This window comes from Thermobia domestica, chromosome 8, assembly GCF_964235325.1.
Source record: "Thermobia domestica chromosome 8, izTheDome1.hap1.1, whole genome shotgun sequence".
In the NCBI taxonomy this organism is placed as follows: Eukaryota; Metazoa; Arthropoda; class Insecta; order Zygentoma; family Lepismatidae; genus Thermobia; species Thermobia domestica.
In genome coordinates this window covers 285,442,542-285,469,772 of record NC_137461.1, presented here as the reverse complement: position 1 = coordinate 285,469,772, position 27,231 = coordinate 285,442,542, and the positions used below count along the sequence as shown (strand labels likewise).

Genomic DNA, 27,231 nt, shown 5'->3' with positions numbered 1-27,231 from the left:
TAAGAAAAATATAAAAATAAATGAAAAAAGGGAAAAACTTGTTACTCATTACTCTTCTGAAAGCTTCAGTATTTGCTGCCACATGTGAAACAGTCAGCTTTATTCTCACTTCAGCTTTTATTCTTTCTAAAGCACAATGGATGGTTGGTGGATGCTTAAGCTCTCAAGGTGACGTTGAGAACCTTCTGTGTCTATTCTTTCTTCTATCATAATAATCTTTTAGTTTTCTCTCGTAATAGTTAACGCTCCGTTCAACGTTGTGTGTGTGTGTCTGTGTGGTTCATAATGTTCGTCTTGTGTTATGCTTCTTGTATGTTCGTCTTAAGAGTAGGTGATGAATTTGAATATTTCATGGCTTTGAGAACTCTCAATGCTAAGTTAAATATAATATCTGGAATGAAGAAATTCGGAAATAGGCTAAAACTGGTTCCACTTACTCAGAAGCTTCTTACATCTGCCAAGTCTGCTTACCGTAACTACAAAACATACTTAGAAAACCTGAAAAAGGAGGAAGCTCAAGAAGAAGAAGTAAAGAAGATGAAACAAAACAACAAACAAAGAGAGAGAGAGGTGATGGAGAAATTGACAAAGGAAAAAAGAGCCATGATGAGATTTTGGTCACTTTTTCGTGTACCTTTGGTCACTTTTCAACTATTTACAAGAGATCAGACCACTATGAGCCATGTAAACACAAACAAATCCTTCACTTAGGTGAAGAAAATATAAACTGGACTTGAAACGAAGTATATAAACAAATATAATTGACTACATGGAGACTATGTGTATCAAAAAATTACCAAATTATTTTCATACATACTAAACAGTCACTTTTGGTATGATTGAACTTCTTTGATTGCAAGTATTTTATTTTATTTTTTACTTATTTATTTATTTTTCACTTTAATGTCACATTGTTATGGCTTTTAGGTTGAAGGAGACAGATGATTAATTAAAGTGAATGGTTGTGAAATTAGCTTTTTGTGTTCTCTTGCCGGGAATCGAACCTGGGACCACGTGCACCAAAGGCACGCGCAAACCAGTAGACCAGTGGCTATTGCTCCTAAATATTTGGTGTGGGAAAATGAAGTAAGCATTAGTTTTTCAAGCAGTTTTTCCTTCTGGTATGTGAGATCCCTAGTTCGATCCCACCTCTTGCCAATTAGATTTTGTGGTGAAAAACACCATGTTGGTGGGTTTTCTCGGGCTTCTATCGTTTTCTGCCATGTTCTGTATTCCATTATTTCCCATTTCATCATATCCGTCTCCTTTAGCCTCAGCACGTTAAGCATTTTTTTTTTTTTTTGACAGTTTTTACTTGTTAACCGTGTACTTTATTAGTTCACAAACTTATTTCCGTATTTTGACGATTTTAATACAGGATTTTGATTAATTAGCACAGGATTTCTCAACCTGGGGGTTGCGAAGTTAAGCGGAAGAGATAGATATAATTAGAATCTAATACCGGAAATTTTTTTAAGTATTATTTTGAATTTTGTTCTGATAGGCATATTTTTATTTTTATACATACTGTTAAGAATAACAAAAAAAAAAAAAAAAAAAAAAAAAGGGTCCATTAAACATTTTCAACAGGTGCAGAGCTGCTTAAAAATCAGTTTACATGAAAGAATTATAATATGAAACTAATGAGAACTGCATATTGTAATACCAGAAAAATACAAATGCAACAAAACCTGCATATTGAATACAACTAAAATTGAAAGCTAATGTGAGATATGTATGTATGTGAGCGAGTACTCTTTTTTTCAGGAAGATGACCACAATGAAGATACATTTTTGGTGTGGAATTTTATTTGTTTAATAAATTTTAAATCTAAACAAGTTGCTTTTAGTAGTTTTTGGTGATACTGACAATGTACCAAAAACTCAACAATGTACCAAATTCACAAGAATATGAGGTAAATCAAAGTGGTGGCCTCTCGAAAATTAAAATACTCAATAACTTTTTAAACAACTGTCCAAGTTTTTTTAAACCAAAATTAGAAATCACTTTATTTTTTTATCATGTGACCCAAAATTAAAGGAATTATGAAGTTTTAAAATTTAAATTTTTAAACGGCCTCCATTTTGAAACAGTATGACGGAGCGGGTTTGATATTTGTAATATAAATGAACTGACCAAATTTGGTTTTAATCCATTCACTTTTAGGGGAGTTACTGTATCCACTATAGATATATACAAGAAATGGATTCTACTATTACAGAAATAGATAGATATCGTGAGATCTCCGCAATAGGTGTATTAAAAATCCCACACAAGCTTATTACAAACAGAAATTATGAGGGGTCACTGGCAAGAGGATGTGATAAAATGGGGTCATCATAGGAATTAGGTTGAGAACCACTGAAGTGGAGCAACTTTGTGTCATATGTATAGTTTTTTTTCTCTTTCTTTTCAATGAAATAATAATATTTTTATGAGATAAGAAAATAATAATATAACAAATTTAAAATAATTGTTAGTAGTTAAAAAAGTCCTTGTTGTAGTAACTTTTTTTTATATTTTGGGCGTCTTTTTGCAGAACGAAGAGAAGTGCTGTGCAGTTCGAGCAGAAGATAATTCCAAACTCTCCGACGTACTGTTTCGCAAGGGCTATGACTTAACTCGGCTGAAGGAACAGGAGACTTTGCTAATATCAGAAATCACTGGATGCAAGTCTTCCAAACTAGCGATTCAAAGGGATATTACCAACATCGAAGGCGAAGTGAACAAACAAAGGGACATACTGTATAATTTGGTAAGTTTCTCTCCTATTTTGTTATATTCCTACATTGCTCTTTCTGTAACATCAGCTTAGTACAATTTAAAACATTTTTTTTTTTTTACAAAAGGAAGCAGTGGATTATATTGAAAGTACTGTGGAATCTGAGAATTCTTAGCATTTGCTTCGTTTATATTCAGTAATTTGTATAGAAGTTTGTGTTAATGGAATTCAAACGAGTTGAATATTAGTAATATGAATCATTATACAATACATTATATTCATATCTACAGCAATAGTCTTGATGTCCCCAATTTTGTTAACTTCGTTATTGTGTTTATTCCTCGATAAAGTAAAATATGAAATGATGTATACATTAACGTATGTATATTTACTCACTGGGTTATATAAAAGTAACCAAGAAAGTTCTGTCGCTTTTTCACCTACCACTTTCGAACATCGATACGTCACCTAAGACGCACCTCGAAGATCAAAAATAGTTCGCATCAGCATCGATGACCTTCTGGCAACCTTCTGGAAGGCTATGGATTCCATCACGGTAGAACTTGGTGAGCTGTAAAGCGACGAAGGTATCAAAGCGACAGGGCTGTAAAGCGACGATGACTGAATCACTCTTTCTTCAAGTTATACAAGCTCATTCTAAAGAGCGTTGTCTCTTGTAAATTTCCTAATTGATTGTTTAGTACACACGATTCTAAGTGTGCAGAGTTTTCTTGCAGATAGTTGTTGTTGTTTTAAAGATGCTTATTCCTTAGAGCTTTGTAAACTTAGGAAATATATATGCATTTATTCCTTAGAAATGGCAAAAGTATGACCTAAAATATGACACATTGAGCTACGAAATATAATTAATATTTGACAAAAAAAAAATTCCTAAGAATAGAAGTTTATTAAGAAGCTTATAAAGTTATTTTGTCCTGAATAAATATCTTTAAATTCGGAAGCATCCGATCGCAGCGTATTTCTCACCTCAAAGAGAAAAGGGTGAATAAAGATTGCCAATACTGGCAAATAGGTTTCTGAGCAAGAAATTAAACTTGTCTAAAATTTGACCAAAAATATATGTGTATACCTATTACTTCGGGCTCAAATATGACATACAGCTAGTATAATACATACATTTATGTGGTCGATAAAAACATATTTTCTTGTTCACAAGAATGAGAAATGTATTTATATTGAATTAGCCATATGGAAAAATGACAGAATAAAAATATTGTGAGTGCCATCTCATTTAATTAAAAATATCATAAAATAACATCCTAAACTAAATGATCCGGGGACCAATAAACCCCTCACAACAAGTGAAAATTTCATCCGATGTCTGCCAAAGTAGCAAGCAGCAGGAATGCGCTTCCTCGTAACTTGCCTCAGAAGCATAGATCAACCACCTACAAGGACAGCTAACAGCATGTTAGAATAAAAATAAGTGGATGGCTCAAAACGATTGAATTTAAAAGTACAATCTTTATTTTGCCTGGGTTTTATACGTATTTACACAATGCTTGGAATAGTACAATATAAGGATTAATTGGATATTCGTCCACTGTACATTCAGAATAAAGATGCTTGTAGATATATTAATCACTATAGCACATGTTCTTCCTTCGTCTTTCTTCACATTCGTTGGGAGCTCATCATTCTGATGAGTGAGCGAGTGAGTTCAAAGTAGACGAATCGCCTCTGCTGCTTGTAGGTTATAGGTGCTTGGCAGGCTCGTCGACTGGATAGCAGCGTTGCCAGTTTGTAGAGTGACGTCACTCGGGTGGCTGTATGTACACTCATATCCAAAATGATTGTCGCATATCTATAACTATCTTGTAAGAATATAATTTGGTAATGATTTTGCAAGGTACTTTTAATACTGATACTATGTGTATAATCGGGAAATGTATATTTGTGGTAAATTTCATAGGAAAAGAATTATAAATATGAAAATTAGAATGAGTAAAATTAAATGTTGCCAAATGGACAAGAAAGTTTTATTTTCGTTTTATTGTTCTTATTTACTGCTCGTTTGACATGAAATTTACCACATACATGTCTTTGCCGATTATACACATACTAACATTATAAGAAATACCGGGCGAATTTGTTATCAAATCATATTCCTACACCATATATACAGACATGCGACAATAATTTTGGACATGGGTGTACTTCACCTAGAGAGTTCTGTGGGGAAGATTACCACAATATGACATGTCATAGAAGTCCGAACCTTAGTGATTACTCAGATCGATTTCTTCCAATATCCAGATATCGATAATTGTGACATCAAACTCGGGGAAAAGAGTTCTTATAGTAAGACATCTTGTTGTGGTGTTCATTGCATGATTATATGTCATCTCATTATGTTTTTCTTTGTTTTATTCAGGAGGTGAAAATTCAAGCCATGGAATCTCGGGTAGATATGGTGACTGGTGCACAACAGAGGGATGAACAATCAGAATTGGAAAGAGCCATAATAGAACTAGAGGATACTCTTACGAAGAAAAACGCTACGCGAACCCTGCTGACCCAGCAAGTAAAAAAGCTAAATGTAAGTGTATACGAGTATTTTTTTCGTATATTCATTTCATCCGTAGAGGTCCAGTGTATGTAGAAAAAAGCATGTATGTAGGAAAGAGTAAACATTATGATGAGATTTTTTTTTATACCGGACTTTGTGAACTAGGGTTGCCATATCTTACCGTAAGTTTTACCTTTTTCTGATACATTTTGCATCATACATTTTTATTTTCTCTCTAAAACGATTTATTGCGCTTTTCCTTTTAAATAAATAAAAGAAGTTATAGTCCTGGATATATTTAAGCGCAACCCAACGATGTAAGGAGTATTCAGAGAGAAAATTTTAGCAGGTATAACGATATCGGTATATACTCTCTGTACAACCCTCATACATACGGCCCATTTTTCTGGAATCAGCGCTTGACCAGTAAAAATTCGTAGAAGAGAGAAACTACGGAATTTTTCTACCCAGAAGGTGCCTCTTCTCTCAAAACATTTCAGCATCCCTCGTCGAATCATATTTGGGAAGGCATTTGTTCGTTCCCTCTCTAACCCCTACACAATTCACTATCCAAGGAATCGATGTGTTCAATTATTTGTTATTGATTGATATTTAGTGAATTATCCAGTGTCTATTAATACGTATTAGTCATTCAATTTATAGACCTTCAATTTTTTAATGGTGTTTAAATGGCTGTAATGTTTAGTAATAACTCGTAGTTTTATGGAAACTATATTCCAATAACATTCGTATTAATCCGCTCTCTTTTGTCTGCAAAAAACATTGAGGTGAGAGAGGCGGACACTGTGCATCCGGAATTTAGAGCAAGAGCAACACTGTGTCATTCGTATGAAGAATGAATAAGACTGCACAGCCATAATAATGATATTCGTACCTTCATTTCACATAGTGCTGAAAAATATTGTGTTCTAAGTCCAACAGTGGTGTTTCTCATGTGAAAGACGAAGCTATTAATAGTGTTTGTTCTAGTTTTCGTACTATTTGTCCAGTGAAAAAGGAGACGACAACACAGGGCCGTGTCGGAGGGGAAGGGGGGCGAGTGGGGCGACGGCCCCGGGCACCGAAGTAAGGAGGGCATAAAATCCGGGAGAAAAAAAGGAAAAAAAGATAGGAAAAATTGCTTGGAATATATGTAGGGGGCGCCGTCGTACACTCTCGCCCCTGGCTCTGATTTTCCACTGCACGGCCCTGCAACAACATAAAGTTCTACACCTACCATGAATAATCTTAAGTATGGTGCTTACAAATACATATTATCCACCGGATGAAAAAAATGGAACAGTGAACAACGTAAAATTTGCAATTCTCATAAAATGGAATTATAAACTTCGAGTGATTTCAACATAATCGCGTCGCATCCGTATTTTATTTCCGTTCGAGTCGCGTAGTAAATTCAAGCGTAAAGCGTAAATGGGCCATATTAATTTTTAAAATTTCTATCCCATGTGAAAATAATTAGTGTGTTTTCAAAATTGATATTGTGAGTGCTTTTTACCCCAATAAATTTGATCATTATTTAAGTGAATTAATTTTTGATTTTGTGATTTATATAAAATATCTGATTTAGTGTAACGAGTGATAGATTTATGAGTTTTGGTTACGATTTTTATTTTGCCATGTAGTCACCTACAGCGTAGCCCGAGAGATTATTGTCAATTGGACACAAATTTCAGATGTTAAATGTAATTGTCTATGAAATTTTCTAGAAGGAAAGCATAGGTACACTTAAGAATCTTTTCTACATACTCCTGCCCGGATGGTGGGTACCTATTGGAGAGAGCCATCTAAATTTACAAGTCATTAGACGGAAGGATATATCATGAACACGATATAAATAGAAGGTTATCCATTAGTAGTTCGGATCCCTATTTTTGTACTTGGGATATTCCTGCGCAAATCTAGTCAGTTTTGTCGTTAATGGGATCTACCCTTGCACTCAACCCGTCATCTTTTGGCTGCCCTTTTACTGGAGTACGAGAACCGATCCCCGAACCTTGTACCTCATACGGGTTACGCTTTTATCTCCTATCTAACCGGGATCTTAATCTTATACAGGGTAAATCAAAAGATGGACCCGATTTCAGAAATGTATTCTGTGAAATCTAATAAACGTATGTTATTATGAGACATGTGTTTAGAAAGGTAAATTGTTGAAGTTTTCTTCAAATAAATCACAAGTGTTCTGTGTGCGCCCTTCACCTAACACGGGACACATCAAGTCGATAGTCTATCTCCTGCCAAACCTATATTTCCTAGTTGACGGACGGCAATTGTTTAATGTGATCACTTCAGTAAAAGTACTGATAAGCATGTAAATTATCCCACGCTAACATTAAAAAGAACTACGGTATTCTCACTACTCTTGAGACAATGTGTAATATATATTCAGTTTAGTTCACCATTTATTACCAACACGGTGTGACTCATTGCTGTTTTGTTAAAAACAGCCTGACCAGAGTCTCAAACTGAAAAACTGGTACACTTTTCTCAGCATCTAACTTGAGTTCCGGTGTTTATGTTACTGTGTTTTTAAAATACTACGATACTTTGCTGCTGAAAGTCGAGGCTGCAAGCAAATGCAACTTCGTACTTCTTTGTGGCCACGTAGTCAGTGATGTCCGAACGATCTCCGTGTGCAATAGAAAACACTGGATGGCAAATCATGCATTCCACTTTTTTTCTTTCAGATCACTTCCTTGTACAAGAAGAAAATCTGAACGTAGAGCGTCACTGATTGTAAAAACACAACTTTTTTTTTAATGTTCACTGTGTACGTAAAACAAAACAAAACAAAAAAAATAAATATTTTAGTTTAACGTCTCACTACTACGCTCGTTAGGCTAAAAGAGACGATGATTAAGGCAAGTGAATGATGATGGATGAATTGATGGAATGCGAAAGTGGGAGGAAACGGGAGTACACCGAGAAAACCCATGGACACGATGTTGTCCCCCACGAACTTAACTTGGTCGAGGATCGTTTCAGGGACCTCACGCACCAGAGGTAAGCGCTCTAGTACTGAGCTATCGTGCCGTTCTAACCAAATCAAAGAATACTAACAAGGAATGGACATGAACGTGTCATCTGGACATCCAAATCAAACCTAGTCCATTCGATAAACATAACAAAGATATGTTCATGCACAAAAGATTAGGTGCCATAGGCAATGGAATAAGTCCCTGGGGCTCACCAATCCTGTTAGTGTAAAGAAAATCGTAGCATCGCAGTGAAATAGCTATTGCATCAACACTGTTCATTGGAAAGTCATGGTTTATAGTTCATTCTCTTCAGCATCAAACAAGCTTTTCAGAGGGGCTATGTATTGGGGTACCTAACGTACTTGAATAGAGGAAACTGGGAGAATTTCGGGAAAATTCCCTCCAGAAATCCCTCCAATCAACTTTGAACCTTTCTGGAGTGTCCCCGGGTGAAAGCATATAATCCAAATGTATCTAGCCGGAATAAACTGAAACTGAAAGATTCGTAGTTTCTTATTTTTTGTTTTACTTTTGTCTCGTGCAAGGTGTCAGTGAAAGGTGAGCGTAGCTGAATCTCTTTCGCTTTAATTTCGATATTTCAGCAGTTCCTTTTCAATTTAGGTCTAGGATAAGAGGATGTATTCACCCATGACTTTAAGGAAATAAGGGAGCGCAGTGGCTCAGTGGTAAAGCGTTCACCTCCGGTGCTTGGGGTCCCTGGTTCGATCCCAGCTCGCACCGTGTGGACTTTGTGGTGGACAAACACCGTGCTCGTGGGTTTTCTCGGGGTTCTCCCGTTTCCTCCCACTTGATTCATTCCACCATTTCACTCATCTCATCATCACCGTCTCCTTTAGCCTACCCGGCAAAACCGTGGAACGTAAAACTTAAAAGATTTCATTTCATTTAAGGAAATGAAACTTCCATTTCAAAGAAATATTTTATTATTATTATTATTATTATTATTATTATTATTATTATTATTATTATTATTATTATTATTATCATTATCATTATTATTATTATCATCATCATCATCATCATCATCATCATCATCATCATCATCATCATCATCATCATCATCATCATCATCATCATCATCATCATCATCATCATCATCATCATCATCATCATCATCATCATCATCATCATCATCATCATCATCATCATCATCATCATCATCATCATCATCATCATCATCATCATCATCATCATCATCATCATCATCATCATCATCATCATCATCATCATCATCATCATCATCATCATCATCATCATCATCATCATCATCATCATCATCATCATCATCATCATCATCATCATCATCATCATCATCATCATCATCATCATCATCATCATCATCATCATCATCATCATCATCGTCGTCGTCGTCGTCGTCCTCCTCCTCGTCCTCCTCCTCCTCCTCCTCTTTTCTTTACTGCGTCTAATTAGTAATGTATTAACTCTTTCGGTGTTTCCTAACATTTTCTTCAGCAGATCTGAACAACGCATCTTACTTCTTAGAATTTTATCTTGCTGTATTTCGTGTGCATGGTGAACAATAATGATGTAACTTCCTTGCATTGAATTCTTTTGTTTTGAAAATATTATTCCTGTAAGAATTTTTGCAGAAGAGCTTTATGAGAATCTAGTTTATAGAAATCCTGATCACCTCTAAGAGGCATTTCGTGAAGAAGCTGTTATTATAAATGGAAATCTACTTTAATTGTTAATTGTACTATTAAACTTTGTTATGCACTTCTTGTTTAGAAATTTTTCAAAACATATAAATGTATACATTATGTAATACATAAATACTTAGGAAACGTAATACGAAGTAGCTTTATAACTGTGTTGTTCTTGAGTGTTTCTTCTCCTGTTCGGTTGGTCGACGGAAGTCACTTTTCAGTTGTTTGTATTGCCTGATGTCCTTGTGATTTGTTGCTTTGGGTTATAACTAAGTCTTGACAATTGTGATTTATGTTCCTTAACCTCTGGATTCTGAGGAGTGTGTTCGGCATATAAAATGACTAACATAGATAATGTTTCTTCTGTTTTACCCCTGTGTAATTTTCATGTGGTATATTGAGTTAATTAATATTCTTATTTGAATATTAAAAATCATTGATAATGACATCCTATTGCCTGTATCCTATAACTTACTGTAAGTGTACTATTAAAGTAGAAGTTACATTGCAACAAAAGAAAGTAAGTTCCATTGGTCGCTTCTGTCAGCATAACATCACGAGTGTTGTGAGTGGAATATTTATTGAGAACTTTTATCTCTTTCAGGAGGACATCCGCCGTCTGCGATTAGCTTTATTGAACGATGCAAGCGAAGAAAAGAGCCTCCGAGACAGAGTTCATAATGAAGTGCTCGTTTGCGAAGGCGGCGAAAAGGAATTGAAACGTGTTATACATCGGAAACACGAAAAACTTGTGGAAGAAAATCTATTACGTTTACGTCTGTCCCAAGCTGAGAAGGCCATTTCGAAAGTTGGAGGGCGCTTGTATACGCTAGAGAAACAGCGGCTGGAGCTGGAAGCGGTAAGCTTTGTGCTGAACTCTTGTAAAAGCTCAAAGTTCTTTAAGTAGTTTGTAGATAATTCTGTTTCCCTGAAGTTGGTGTAGAGTTTGGATTGCGTCCATACATTGGGTGTCCATGGTCCCAAGTGTCATTCCAGGTGGATACAAACCCGATTAGTGGTCCGGATCCTACTTTAAACAGTAGATTCCGTCGGTGCTTAAAAAGGAACGGTAAATCAATCGAGTCTACTGATGTAAAGATTGGATTATGAAGAACCACTTAGGTATTTGGTTTTTTAACTAGATAATATCGCTTTATTTTTTGTATGATTCTCAGTTTTTGTGTCCAAAAACAATAATAAAACAATAAAAAGATAGCAACCAGGGCCTAGAGTTGAACGGCATTCACCAGGTTATGGCATATGCTGATGATGTAAATTTGATAGGGGATGATAGGAGAACAGTAGAAATAAATGCAGAGATATTATTAAACGCTTGCAGGGACATGGGTTTAGAAGTAAATGCAGAGAAAACTAAATACATGGAAGTGCGTCGGGACCGTAATACGGCAAATTGTGGAGGCGTTAAAATATTAAATAATACTTTTGATAAAGTGGATACTTTCAAATATTTAGGATCAATATTAACAGACGAAAATCATATCCACGAAGAAATTAAATGTCGACTAAAAGCAGGGAATTCGTGTTACTATTCGGTTCAAAATCTCTTGTCGTCGCGAATTCTGTCGAGGAATTTGAAGCTTAAAATATATAAAACGATAATCATGCCTGTTGTTCTGTATGGTTGCGAAACATGGTCGCTTACTCTGAGGGAAGAACATAGACTGAAAGTATTTGAGAACAGGATCCTGAGAAGAATATTCGGACCCAAGAGGAACGAGAATGGGGAATGGCGGAAGCTTCATAACGAGGAACTACATAGTTTATACGGTTTACCCAACATTGTTAGGGTCGTCAAGTCTAGGAGGCTTAGGTGGGCAGGTCATGTAGCTAGAATGGAAGAAAGTAGAAACGCTTTCAAAGTCTTGACTGGTAGACCCATAGGAAAACGACCATTAGGAAGACCTAGGCGCAGATGGCAGGATAATATTAAGATGGATCTCGCAGAGATAGGAATACAAAGTAGAAACTGGATCCAATTAGCTAAGGATAGAAGTCAGTGGAGAGCTTTTGTGAACGCGGCACTGAACCTCCGGGTTCCATAGGCCATAGAGTTAGTTAGTTAGTTAGTTAGTTATGGAACAATGTTGGAGTACCAGTAACACAACAAATCGGATGGACTGGCGGGATTCGAACTTTGATCTCCCGCTAAAGTAATTATACATGTTTAAAGCATGTTTAATCAAAAATGGATTGCATCCGCAAATAATTGCGAATAGATAGCTGAATAGTTAGTGTTTAATGAATAAAGTCTGAGAAACAAACTCACGTACACACACACACACACACAAACGGTTGGTCCACTTTTTAGCTTAAACAATTTGGCTTTCACTCAGCAAGCTGGAAAACGTATGGTTCTAATCCTTATCAGTTCAATAATATTGTTTTCGTCGTTATTTCAATCCCGTTATTGTTTTCTTACGTTCTTTGTTCATTAATTTAAGAAGGTCCCAGATACAGGAATGAGATTTAACAGTAGGGAGTGTGGATGAAAGTTTGGAAGAAATCAATTACCTATATTTAAAAATGCCATCTGAGAATTTACCTGGTTGTACTAAGATAAAATCTGTTAATGCGAATCGTTCTTTGTAATGCGTGTAGATAGGTTAGCTGTGGCTTATATTGTTACTGTGATTTTATAAGGTTAAGTCTGAGTTAGTTGAGTTTTAAGGTTATTTGGATTTTGCCTTTTTAGTGTGTATTTTAAAGTTCATTTTATTAACGGTTTTTGGCCTTTGCCTTTCAATATGCTTACTTAACATACAGGGTGTTTCAAAAGTCCCCTGACATAGGGTAACTGTTATTGTCAGAGTTACAACAAAATATAAGAGATAAAATCATCTCTAAATACGATGTTTTCAATCTAAAATGAAAGAACCTTTTAAATCGGATGAATCGTTTAGGCTGTTCACTGTTTATGTGCCCAATATTAAATGAAAATGCAACGTTGCCATTTACCTGGACCCACAACATAAATGAATGAAGTCACTGTTTGAAAGGAGGGCTGGCCATCGACATGTTAGAGTAAATGACAATAACTTAATTCACTTACGTTGTGAGTCCAGGTAAATGGCAACGTTGCACTTTCATTTAACATTGGGCACATAAAGAGTGTACAGCCCAAACGGCTCGTCCGATTTTAAAAAATTCCTTCACTTTAGATTGAAAACATCATATTTGGACACGGTTTTCCCTCTTACATTTTGTTGTAACTCGGATAATAGCAGAGTTAACCTATGTCAGGAAACTTTTGAGGCACCCTGTATATTAGTTGCATTATTCTGTTATATTATTTTGTTGGTTTTGTATTATGGATTTTTGTTAATAAAGTTTTATAAGGCAAGGCATAGTTAGCTAGATTAGCTATCTTTCGTTAATTTTGGTTAAGTTACGTTAGCCGTTTTTTATTTATTTATCTTATTTATTTTTGTATTTTATTTTATCTTATTTATTTATTTATTTATTTATTTTTTGTATTATCGTAATTTGAGACACCCTGTGTTCATGGAAGTTCATGGAAGTTCGTCGTGACCACTAAATACATGGAAGTTGGTCGGGACCGTAATACGGCAAATTATGGATGCGTTAAAATATTAAATAGTACTTTTGATAAAGTGGATAGTTCCAAATATCTAGGATCAATATTACCAGACAAAAATCATATTCACGAAGAAATTAAATGTCGACTAAAAGCAGGAAATTCGTGTTACTATTCGGTTCAAAATCTCCTGTTGTCGCCAATTCTGTCAAGGAATTTGAAGCTTAAAATATATAAAACGATAATCATGCCTGTTGTTCTGTATGGTTGCGAAACATGGTCGCTTACTCTGAGGGAAGAACATAGACTGAAGGTATTTGAGAACAAGATCCTGAGACGAATATTCGGACCCAAGAGGAAGGGGAATGGAGAATGGAGGAAACTTCATAACGAGGAACTACATAATTTATACGGTTTACCCACCCTTGTTAGGGTCGTCAAGTCTAGGAGGCTTAGGTGGGCGGGTCATGTAGCTAGAATGGAAGAAAGTAGAAACGCTTTCAGTCTTGACTGGACGACCAATCGGAAAACGACCATTAGGAAGACCTAGGCGCAGATGGGAGGACAATATTAAGATGGATCTCGCAGAGTTAGAAATACAAAGTAGAAACTGGATCCAATTAGCTAAGGATAGAAGTCAGTGGAGAGCTTTTGTGATCTCGGCATTGAACCTCTGGGTTCCATAGGCCATAGAGTTAGTTACCGTAATTTGAATTTTGATGTGTTTCTTAATTTCAGGTCAGCTAGTTAAGAGTGCCCTACTGTTAGGTTTCAACTTTCAGGTTTTAAAGGTTCTTTAACTATTGTTAATTGTTTGATTAGTTTAGATTTTAGACATACTGTATAGTTTGTATTGTATATTGTTTATATAATTTTTATACTATTTAAGGTAGAAATATATAGGAGAGTATTACCTGTCATTAGCTTATGATAGGTAAGAGTAGGGCTAGCCAAGGCAGCACAGCATTCAAATTCGTGAATAAAGCAATATTGTTATTTTTATTATCAGTATTAGCTGGTACTGTTTCCTTTTAATCAAATTTGTCTACAAGTATAAAATGTCAGTCGAAAATATCAAGTAGACCCTATTTCTTTAATGAGGCATAAATATTACTATCTATTCGCTATTTTGTAGGCAATGAGGGAACGTCGAGTGGAAATAGATGCACATAAGGAAATTCTGGAGACGCAGAAGAGAATTATCAGTGAACAAAGAAACATGATTCGAATGGATATAACAGCACGAGAATCAAGAATTGAAAAACTCAAAAATAGGTTAGTTTTTATGTTTCTACTAGTGCTACTACTAATGTAGAAATGGAAGTATAAGTCTGGTTTGAGTGATTGGCAGACGTCGCCGCGTACTAGTCGAACAGATGGAGACCTTTTGGTTCGTTTATATATTAAATGCTTTCATCTTGCTAACTTCTACTTAGTACGTGACGTTGACCCTCCGTGACGTGTGAAAAACATATTGTTTCTACAGAGTATCGGGCATAGTCTTGTGTCGGAATGCTCTGAATACTCAGAGAACGTCTAGGATTGTCTAGTGATCTTGGTTATATTTGGAAAAATAACGGTGTTGTTACTAATTGCATTTCTCTTTTATTCGTACTAGTAAATTTACCAAGTTGTCTGAGTCATTTTATTTCTGTTTTGTTGTATTATTTATTGATAATAATACAGACCAAAATTATCAAGCTAAAAATTTTCAAACTAAAAATTTTTAAAGTAAAATTTTCAAACTGACAATTAAAAAAATATAACGAACAGTGATCGGAAAAATCTTAAGCATATCTATTGAAACTATTTTTTAAGTATTATCCCATTGCGTACCAGTGACATCCATGTTGATGTTATGAAAACATATCCTTTATTAAGGATCGTATTAATCGTGGAGATGATGAAATTTTTTAGTGGTTGAAAGGTACTAGTTAGTTCTACTGTTTTCCTTAGGTGACAACACTTTACTGACATTAAAGACAAACAAAATGTTGTTAGTAAATGGTAGTCCTAAGGAAGCATTCAATTACAGCACACATGTGTTTGTTTTGACGATAAACAATGAGTAACTTCGAGATTTATTTCGAGATCGGAAAAGAAAAGCATTTGTCGTTGAACTCTGGTCAGTGTTGCCAACTGGAAGCAGCATAAACATGGTGTCCACATTCTGGAAAGTCAGGGAAAATCAGGGATAGTCAGGGAAATGGATTTTAGTCAGGGAAAGTCAGGGAAATCACAAGAAAAGCTTGCCAAGTCAGGGAAAATGCACAAGAAATTGTACGATCAATTACAAACATTACAATTAGAAAGATTTCTTGTATGTTTTGCAGTTGATTCCTGGAGGGACAAACACCATATGTTGATGGAAATGTACAAGTATTTTTGTATTCACCTTCTGATGCTTATCAGAAGGTACTTTCCCGCCTTCCTAGCGGCTCATTTTTTTCTTCCGTTTTTTTTTTTTGTTTGTTTTGTTTTGTTTGTTTGCTTTTTACTTGACAGTAGAGTATTTTGAATCTCTTCTTGGTTTCATACATACTTTATTTTCATCTTTTTCTAACACCTGTACTATAGGAATACCAAGTCAATATTTCAGGCTCTTTGGTAGGCTAAGCGAAAAAAATTCAGTTGTTAATATCAGTTGAAATGTTTCGCACGACCTGAGCCCAATAATGAAACGTACCAAAACTGAGGGCTTGTCTAGATACTTAATAGATTGTTTCGCATGGCCTGTACCCAATGATGAAAAGCAACAGGATGATTCAAAAGACTTGCACCATAAACTACATCCGTGAACATGTGATTGTGAGTCAATGATGCAGGCATAATGGGCTTGCTTATTCCGTGAGCGCTTGCTTCCCGTAAACAAACTTGGCCTAGCTGTCAGTCCAAAGTCCTTATCAGTTAACTATTCCTTTGAACACAGTGTTTTTTATATAAACAGGGCTCCCACTTGTCCTGTTTTCCTATATTTTGGAAATTTGTGACAATTATTATAGGACAAATATATATGTCCTTTATTTCCTTTATTTTTCAAGTGCAGTCCCAATGATGATTTAAATTGCTACATATTAGCAATATGCTAATTGTGTCTTAGGATTTTTTTCTGAGGGACTAGAATATGCATATGCCTTTATGAGCTATACATATTTGCTAATTTAATTGTATTTAAATTTTTCTTGTATAGATCATTAGTTTACAATGCCAAGAAAAAGTCGATTTTGCGATCAGTGGGTAAGTGATCAGTCCATATTTATTTTATTATTATTTTTTTAAGGATACAGCAGGTCTACTAAGTTTAAAAAGTAAAAAGATACTCTTATTTTGTATTAATCTAAATCTTGTTTCCGGTTGCCCTTGGAGGTGAAGGGTGACCTTTTCTTATAATACATTTATATTTTTTTCTGTGCTTCAGAGCATAATATTCTATTGTATCTACCTATCTACATAATTTCTAAACAGCAAAAGTTGGACCGCTTTGTAGTTACTAACATTGATATACTTACGAGATAACAGGTGCTGATAGTAAACTGTTACCCCAATTTGATTACCATCACTAATATATGTACGAACTTTCGAGAACTAACTCACTGTTCTCATCATCAGGCTTAGATGGGAGAATAGGATGGGTGAGGGCAGCACGGACGATGATGTGAACAGTGAGTTAGTTCTTGAAAGCTCGTACATATATTAGTGATGGTAATCAAATTGTGGTAACAGTTTACTATCAGTACCTTTTGTCTGGTAAGTATATCATTGTACGTAATTTCTAATTTCACTTCCAAAAATATTTTAGATGCCTTTCTTTGCATTGCTTCAGAAATTAATATCACTTTCTCTTTTTGCAGGTTTAAGTGGGATGTCAACTCAATAATCTGACCTTATGAGTCATCATAATGGCTAATAAGTCAACTTCTTTTAATGATCAATGGCTTGATGAAAAGTTGTACCCGGAATTTTCATGTTAGATTGGAGTGTACATGGCAATAGTGGATGTGCGTTTTGCAAAGTGTGTTCAAAATCATTCAAGCTTAGTAACATGGGACGAAGAGCAGTGTCCTCTCATGCTAAAGGACCTCAACATCTTAAGAACTTGAAAGCTAAACTCATGCAACCTGCTGTCAGTGTGTTTGTGCCTTCCAGTTCAACAGGTCAGTCATCAGGTACAAGTGACTGTAGCCAGGAATCTGATCAAACTGTGTGTAAGCATAAAGATGATCAGCCAGAATCAAGTGAAGGAAGTGGTGAAATCAATAGCAAAAATAAAGAGCGTGGTTTACATTCATACATACAGACCGAAGAAGTTATGAAGGCAGAAATAATATGGACTTTGGAGTTGGTTGCAAAGAAAATATCCTTGAATGCTTGCCAGAACATTAGCCAAACTTTCCAGTTGATGTTTCCTGACAGCTCTATTGCTTCCAAATTTACCCTTGGGAAGACAAAAGCCTCTTATCTAGTAAATCATGGCTTGGCTCCATATTTTAAAGATTGTGTTATGGATAGAGTTAAACAGGCTTCAGATTATGTCATATATTTCGACGAATCTCTGAATAAAGTAGTTCAGAGAGGCCAGATGGACCTAGTCGTAAGATTCTGGGATGTAAATCAACAAAAAGTTTCTACATCATATCTAAATAGTGTATTTTTGGGACGGGCAAGAGCCGATGATCTTTTGGAGAGATTCAGAGAGGGAATAGGTCTTTCATTAGACAATTTACTGCAGGTTTCCATGGATGGACCAAACGTAAATCTCCTCTTCAGGGAAAAACTAAAGAGTGAAATGTGCCAACGAAATCCCGATGGAAAAAGTTTGATAGACACTGGTGTTTGTGGACTACATGTTTTGCATGGTAGCATGAAAAATGGGCTAAAGGCATCACAGTGGCATTTAGATGAGACTCTTAGGGATATGTATTACCTTTTTAATAACAGCCCAGCTCGCCGGGCGGAATATACTACCATTACAGGATCCACCGATTTCCCAAAAAAGTTCTGTTCTATCAGATGGCTTGAGAATGTGGATTGCTTGGAAAGGGCTGTGAAAATTTATCACAATGTGAAGAAATTCATACAAGATTCTACACTACCTAGTTGTCGGCAACAATCTTCTTTAAAGGAACAGATGAAAGACCCTCTGTTGAAGAGTAAGTTGGCTGGTTATAGAGTTGTTTCAGCAGAATGTGAAACTTTTCTTCGAAGATTTCAGTCTCCAAAGCCACTAATGCCTTTCTTGCACACAGCACTTTTGGACTTAATGCATAGTTTATTGGCTCGATGTGTGAAACCAGAAATATTGCAGCAAGCTGACTCTGCTCAAAAACTGATGTCTTTGGAACTTTCAAATGAGAACCTTCTTCCTTCAGCAATGACTGACATTGGTTTTGCTACGAGGAAAGTATTAAGAGAAACCGTATGTACAGACAAGGAAAAAGCAGAATTCAAACTTGAGTTTCGCAAATTAATCACAGGTTTAGTTCAGAAGTTGCGTGAAAGAAGCCCGCTGAAGTACAGGTTTGTGCGTGGTGTCACTTGTTTTGCCCCAAGTATTATTTTGGAGCAGCCATCTCTAGCAAGAAAGAGAGCGCAGATTGTTCTTGAAGACCTTCACAGTGCAAACAGGATTTCGTCAGATGTGGCTGAACAGGCAAAGAAACAGTTCAGTGTATTGTGTGTTGAAGCACAAGGTTCCTTGAAATCATACTTTTGCGAGTTTACTGCAAGACACGACGATTCTGTAGGATTAGATGAGTTTTACTACAAGATGCTAAAGGATGATGTCAAGTTTGCTAGCCTTTTGAATGTAGTGAAAATTTGATTTATAATGTCACATGGCAATTCACCGGTTGAAAGTGGTTTCTCCATCAACAAATCACTACTTGTAGAAAATCTTGTAGAACACTCTCTGGTGTCTCAAAGACTTGTGCATGATGCTATCAGCAGTGCTGGGGGTGTAGGTAATATATCCATCACCAGGAGCTTACTACAGTCTGTAAAATGTTCCAGACGAAGGTACCAAGAATATCTGGACAAACAGAAAAGTGTACAGCGCGAAGAAGAAAAGAAAGTTGTAGAAAAGAGAAGGATTAATCAAGAGCTAAAAGTTTTAAATGACAAAAGACAAAAGTTGCAGAATAACTTGAAATCAGAAGAAAGTGCTCTTCAAGCAAGAATCGATGAGCTGGAAAAGAAGAAAGGCAGTTTGTAATATGGAACACTTATTAAAAATATAAACTCTTTTATTCCCCACTTTTATGGATAGTTGTGCAATCATAAGTGAGAAATTTTCATGTGAAAACATTCTCCATATTGTACAGAAGACGCTTTATTATTATTATTATCATTATTATTTTTTATTTTAAACCATGATATTTTTCAGTTTTATGTCAACATGTGCTAATATAATACATTTTGTAAACTTGTAAATGTACGTTAAAAAATCTTTTTGTATCTTTGTAATCTTGTGTTTTGTATCTTTAAACAACATAAAACTGAGTATGATTAATTTTAAAAAATACAAACCAAATGGAAAGCTATTCGCTATGTCGTTCTGTGCTGAGAGGCACATTATAAAACTGGGTGTTTACTGATACTGCAAGTACTTGAATTATACTGGAATTTAATTTTGATACTGGAAATACTGGAATTTTGATGTACATACTGGAAAAATCATGAAACTGGTAATTTGTCAACAATACTTTTTTGTAATTGTTTTAATAAGGAATTTTGCTGATAGCTATGCTGAATATACTGGAAATATACTGAAATTTTGAAAACGAAACTCGGTAGACACCCTGTAAAAGTGTTTTTTCGCGTAGTTTAAATTCTGATTCCTGAAAGTTAGTTTAAATTCTTATTCCAGAAAGTTCCGTGCACTCCCAATGTTTCGGCTCTTCCTAAATAAGTAAAAGTAATAAAATAAAAATAAATAAAAAACAAGAAAGTATAAAAGAATCGATTCACGAAGCAGAGCAGTGCAGAAACGCCATGTCGAGTATGTGAACAGATTGTGAAAATTCCTGAGCGTGTTAGCATATTGTATGAAAAAAATAGTGTTGTCAATTTATGTGAAATGTTGTGCCATGTCTCCCGAATATATATAGGACATAAAAGGTTTTCCCTCTCGGAAGTGAATGTTCTAGTTATTAAGCATTAGTATGCAGTTTTTCTTGTGATAGTATGTTAAATTATTTTCTTTCTGAACAGGTTTGAAATTATCATGAAAACAATTGGAAAAGATGAAGAAGGAAGGGAGTTATCAGTGACGGATGTCAAGATAAAGGTAAGGTGAGGATCGACAGTTACATCCTGTGAATTATCCATACTTTCCTTTTCTACTGTGAACCTATTTTCTTTACGTTCTGTTAGGGATGGTCAATCTCGGTCATTCTAGTATCACGAGCGGATTTTCTGAGATTAAATGGAGTAATACCATGTCAATTAACACAAAATTAACATAAGTTCGAGCAAAATTGACACCTTGAATCAGAGCCTTGACGAAGTGCAAGCGGAGCGCGAGAGAAGGTTGTTATTGCTTGTTTCACAGTCAAAGTGAGAAAACACGTTCGTAACGTGTATGGGCTGGAGATGGCGGAAACGAACGACAGTTTAGGTTACACTTTATCAAACGCTATCAGGAAATGGTACAGATGAACAAATTAACGGAACAGCAGGTTAGGTTACATGCTATCAACCATTATCTGGATGTGGTACAGAGGGACAAATTAACGGAAAACAGTTTAGGTTACATGTTATCAAGCATTATCAGGAATTTGTACAAAGGGACAAATTAACGGAACAGCAGTTTAGGTTACATGTTATCAAGCATTACTTGGAATTGGTACAAAGGGATAAATTAACGTAACACAGGTTAGGCTACATGTTATCAAGCATTATCAGGAAGTGATGCAAAGGGACAAATTAATGGAACAATAGTTTAGGTTACATGTCATCAAGAGTTATCTAGAAGTGGTACAGAGAGAGAAATTAACGAAAAAACATTTTAGGTTACATGTTATCAAACATTACCTGGAATTGGTACAGAGGGATAAATTAACAGAACAACAGTTTAGGTTACATGTTATCAATCATTATCTGGATGTGGTATAGAGGGATAAATTAATTTAAGAACAGTTTAGGTTACATGTTATCAAGCATTACTTGCAATTAGTACAGAGGGATAAATTAACGGAACAACAGTTTAGGTTATATGTTATCAAATACTATAAGGAAGTGGTACAGAGGGACAAATTAATGGAACAATAGTTTAGGTTACATGTCATCAAGCGTTATCTGGAAGTGGTACAGAGAGAAAAAATAACGAAAAAACAGTTTAGGTCATATGCTATCAAGCATTATCTGGAATTCGTTCAGAGGGATAAATTAACGGAACAACAGTTCAGGTTACAGTTATCAAGCATTATCTGGATGTGGTACAGAGGAATAAATTAACGGAATAACATTTTATGTTACATGTTATCAAGCATTACTTGCAATTAATACACAGGGATAAATTAACGGAACAACAGTTTAGGTTATATGTTATCAAATACTATAAGGAAGTGGTACAGAGGGACAAATTAATGGAACAATAGTTTAGGTTACATATTATCTGGATGTGGTACTGAGGGATAAATTATTATCAAGCATTATTAGGAAGTGGTGCAAAGGGACAAATTAATGGATCCATAGTTTAGGTTACATATTATCAAGCGTTATTTGGAAGTGATACAGAGAGAGAAATTAACGGAATAACATTTTATGTTACATGTTATCAAGCATTATCAGGAAGTGGCGCAAAGGGACAAATTAATTAAACAATAGTTAGGTTACATGTTACCAAGCATTATCTGGAAATAGCACAGAGGAATAAATTAACTTAACAACAGTTTACGTTACATGATATCAAGCATTATCTGGAAGTAGTGGAGAGAAAGAAGTTAGCGACTGCCTAGCGTTTTGTGGCCGAAGGGAAACGCACACGCATATACATTTTAAAAAAAAAGAGTGTATAGAATAATTATAGGGTATGAAGATACAGGAAGCACCAAAGGAGAGGTCGGAAGTGGAGAGCAGAATACTTTGTTCAAGAGAAGGAAGTTGACGTCACTTACGAAATTCGTGGACCACAAAAGTGATGTATCTTTAAGAAATGCTGGAGCAAAGTAAAGTTTAACTGCGTAGCCTCCACTGTCCATGAAATTTCACTCACAAAGAACAATATTAAAGAACATCGGAAGAAAAATGTTCTAAAATACACTAAGGAGCAAGAACAGGTGGTGCAAAAACAGTGCTTCGCGTTAAGTCGACATTTCCAAGAAAAAGTATCGTTCTGAATGACGAAGTCTATTTCACTGTCAATAAGAGTAATCATAAGGACTTGTACACTTCAGATATTAGCAAGACGCCCTATATAACCTGCTGTTTTTGCAAGCAAACCACGAAGAAAACAATTACATATTTTGGCCTGACAAATAAAGTTCCCAAAGACAACTGTGTGAACCCGACCGATCTTCCCCAGTGTCATCCGGTGAAAGATTGCTTGTGCAGAGGATCAAACGGTACTTAAGGAACATGGATGCAACTCTTGCCAAATTCAACGTAGCCAGAAAAAAAAAAAAAAAAAAGCTAGATGTACCATTTGTTATGATACATTAACTTCTTTTATCTCACTAGAATATTATTCTGTGTCCTCGTGTAACTGGGTTTTAAATAAACTCTCTCTTGCTGTACAATTTACGTGTTTTCTTTGAGAGTCAATTTTGGTCGAACATGCGTTACAACAATTAAAAAAGTATTTTCACTTAATCTACTGTGTGTTTCTTAAAATTCAGGCAGTTTCAAAAATCATAAATCTTAATGTAATAGATCTGATATAGAAGGTGGTTCCAGATACATGCAAATAAGTTTGATATTGTAGTTATTTTAAGAAATGGCATGTCACTACCAATAGTAGTATGTAATTAAACAACCATCACTTCAACATTGTAAACAATCGCTCGATATTATAGTTTGTACTATTGGAGAGTGCACTAGAGAGAATGGATCTGGCATTCTTTCCCGAGTCTCTCGATATGCTTTCCAGAACCTACAAATACAAGCACTGGACAAAGTACTATAAACACCTAGCTGTAAACAGGCCTGTAGTCGCTCTCGTGGCAAATCTATAGCACCCAGCACACGTCTGCTACCTAGTAATGAGAAAGGCGAAGATATCAGTCTATCATCGGCTGCTGTATGGGTTGAATGTGATCATTTTGCTGTCCGTCAAATACGGTTATGCCAGGCCTTCCGGGCTTCGACAGAGGCATGATAATAGAAGCTTGCCTCGCTAGAGCCTCTGTAAGAGAAGCAGCCACACTTGTTTATGTAGCAAGGAGCAGAGTGTCAACTGTTATGACAGCCTATAGACAATATGGGAAGTCACCATCGGCTACGCAGAACAGTGGGCGAATAGTGACCTGAAAGCACGAGACAACAATGTTGTAGATAACAGCCGAGATGAACAACCACCTTCAGGACCTTGTATCAACCAAAACCATTCAAAGGGAATCGCACATTGCAAACATTCATGGGAGGGTTGTCATCTCCAAACCGTTGGTGACTCCACGTAATGCAATAAAACGAAGAGAGTGCCAAGGGTACAAAAATTGGACACAGCAACAGTGGGAACGTATGATATGGTCAGACAAATCTTCTTTATGGCTGCGTATTCCCGTGCAAACTATACAGGCCCTCCTATGTATTTGTCCATTCCACGTAGAATACAAGATTTAATTCGGACCGGGGTGGGGTGGGAGGGCTACCCCTTACTATGATTTTTTTTTTTTAAAGATTTCACAGTCTTTTTTTGTCCAATGCTTGTAGTTCGGATATGGCGATATTTTAGACATCGTTGCAGAGTTAAAAAGGCACAAAAGTCCGTCCAACTGGCAATAAGATTCTTCAACCGAATGTCAGCAAACAGTCAGAAATAACATCGATATCTATTTCCTGCTTCACTTGGTGGTAAAAGCTGAGGTGCGGCAATATTGCTAGATGTTAGGGTGGAGCGAAAAAATCAAAATTTCGAGTATCGAATTCTAATGGGGCTCAAAAGGTGCACATTTGTCATGCATAAATGATAAGATAGTTTCTGTTGTCAAGCTTTCGAGCACCGGAGGGGGCGACAGCTTACATTTTCAACAATCTATCAGTTCACTACAGTCCGTGGCATCAAAATTTATTGAAGATGAAATAAACACATTGGGCCGCGGAGAACTTTGCATCTGAATCAATTTTATACGAATCCGAGAGGACACTTGACGAATGCACCTTGTAAGTATTTCTTATCCCTCGTGAGCTTCAACAAGAAACTTTCTTTATGTAACTAAACACTAACTAATTGCTTGTTTTTGCAGGCATTAAATATCGTATTTGCTTTCACATCCTTTTGGTAATTATCTGTATCTTTTGATATTTTGTGTTTGTAGGCAGCCCAAGAGAAATACGCACTTCAAGAGAAAGGCGATGATCTCGATGCAAAGATAAAGAAAACAGAGAAAGAGATCCAAGCAATGGAGAACACACTTAAGCTTATTAATACCACCAACGACACCTACAAGAGGAATTTGGCAGTGGTTGATGAAAACAGTGAGTGTTTACGGTATTGGTAGATCTATGAAATCAATAATTTGCATAACAATTAAACTAGGTTGGGTTGTCCTAGTTAAGGAGATCAACTGAAACCCGTTTGGCACTCCTGGAAGGTAAAGTTGACGACGTAGGATTACACCCAGTGTTTCAAAATGAATATCGAAGTTTTAAGGCTTCGTATATTTATTACATTTAATGTACAATATAAATAATGCATCAGATGAAAGAGGAACTCAGACATTTTTCGCTACAAGTGTTCGCACAATTCGTCACATGGCACACACCTAATCGATAGGCGAGAAGGACCCATAAACTTTTCGCCGAGATATGGCACAAAACATTCAATTTAGGAGAGTCTCGTGGGGATTCGCTGACCCCAGATGCGAACATTATGAGCGTTCACTTTGCTACTTAGGTTGAAATTCGATTCATCATTGAAGACGACACAATTCAGGAAATCTTCAGTGTCATGGAGCAACATTTCATTCGCAAAGTTGACTTGTAAACCGTAGTCTGTAGGCTTTAGGGTTTGTAGCAACTGCAAACGATAAGGACGTAGTTGTTAGCGTTTCGTTAAAATTCTCCACACAGGCAGTTGTACTATAACTACAAATTCAGTCTTTGCAAAGTATAAAACACAAAAAGCTTTCTGCTCACTAGTCGCCATCTTTGCTACTAGCGCTTTCTAACGGCAGACAGAGGGAACTGCATGCGCATGCGTGGTACAAAACTGAGTTGCTCTTCCATTTGTATTATTTATAATTGTAAGTTAGTTGTAATAAATATTACACAGCCTTGAAACCTCCATAATAATTTTGAAACACGCTAGATTCTTGTACTGGTATGTATACTTATGGTATTAGTATAGTTGTCATTGTGAAACGTTTCCTGTCTTTGCAGGAATAATGTTTGAAAAATGGCATCAGGTCTGCCAACTAAGTAGCTGGGAATTATTGTGCACGATTATTAAAATTATGGTATTTTTTTAGGGTATTATGGTACGCTCCAAAAATCAAGCGTGATATACAAATTATTACTGCCTTCCTGTTTATTTCTCAGTTTTAAAAGCTACTTATCTCGAGCGATATATATATTTGTGCGTGTGACAATAGTACGAACGTTGTTTCTTTTACGTATTGGTGAAGCAGGAGCGTACCCATGGGGGGTTCCTCAGGTCCGGACCCCCGAAATTTCTAACTCGACTAACATTTGTAAACTTTCTTGACAGAACTATACTTGTTTAACAGAGAAATGACTGATGTGGGCTAGATCTTTGATTGTCCGCTTCTCTGGAATCTTTCTTGTATCATAAAAATAATCTAGTTGTATATCTAGTTTCTAAAAATATATAGATGACGACAATTAACAATTATTTATCATCTTTTCGGGTGCAGAATAAGACAGGTTCAATATTGCATAGAAATATTAGACCCCTCCCAGCAAACATTTTTGTGTGCACGTCTGTATTGTTATAATAACATCTGAACGAAATAAATTATTTTCATTCTTATGATGCACTAGGCTACATTGTGCAGCAAATAATATAATAATTAGAATAACTAAAATACTCACTAATAGAACTCGAGATATACTTCAAATCACCTTATTCGAAGTACAAATGCAAGATAGAAAATTATAATCTTTTCAATTAGCTAATATTTTTTGCAGGTTCATTACATACAAGATTGTATCAGTTTCATCATACTGGGTTATGGAAAAGTAAAAAGAACACGCTAAAATGTACACAAAATTTTTGCGGATTCACTAAAATGTTAACTTCCGCATAAAAATTAAATGTTGTACAATTTCATTTGTGATGCAGGGCCGCGGTGGCTCAGTGGTAGAGCGTTCACCTCTGGTACATGGGGCCCCGGATTCAAACCCTGCTCCTGCCAAGTGAACTTTGTGGTGGACAAACACCGTGTGCATGGGTTTCCTCGGGTTCTCCCGTTTCCTCCCACTTTTTCATTCCACCATTTCATTCATTTCTTATTATCACCGTCTCCTTTAGCCTAACCGACATAAGCGTGCGACGTAAAACTAAAAAAAATCATTTCATTTTCATTTGTGATCCATTTAACCGCATCAAATTCTATTT

General features: G+C 35.9%; 1 protein-coding gene across 1 annotated transcript in view; it reads left to right on the top strand.

The window, feature by feature from the left end:
• LOC145693662 (coiled-coil domain-containing protein 39-like) overlaps positions 1-27,231 on the top strand; it is an 82,479-nt gene that overhangs the window by 26,267 nt on the left and 28,981 nt on the right. The window contains exons 8-13 of the mRNA XM_081769891.1: positions 2,541-2,756; positions 5,119-5,283; positions 10,545-10,799; positions 14,632-14,771; positions 20,706-20,781; positions 24,971-25,130. Of these exons, the coding sequence (XP_081626017.1) occupies positions 2,541-2,756; positions 5,119-5,283; positions 10,545-10,799; positions 14,632-14,771; positions 20,706-20,781; positions 24,971-25,130 (1,012 nt within the window). The remainder of the gene's footprint in view (positions 1-2,540; positions 2,757-5,118; positions 5,284-10,544; positions 10,800-14,631; positions 14,772-20,705; positions 20,782-24,970; positions 25,131-27,231) is intronic.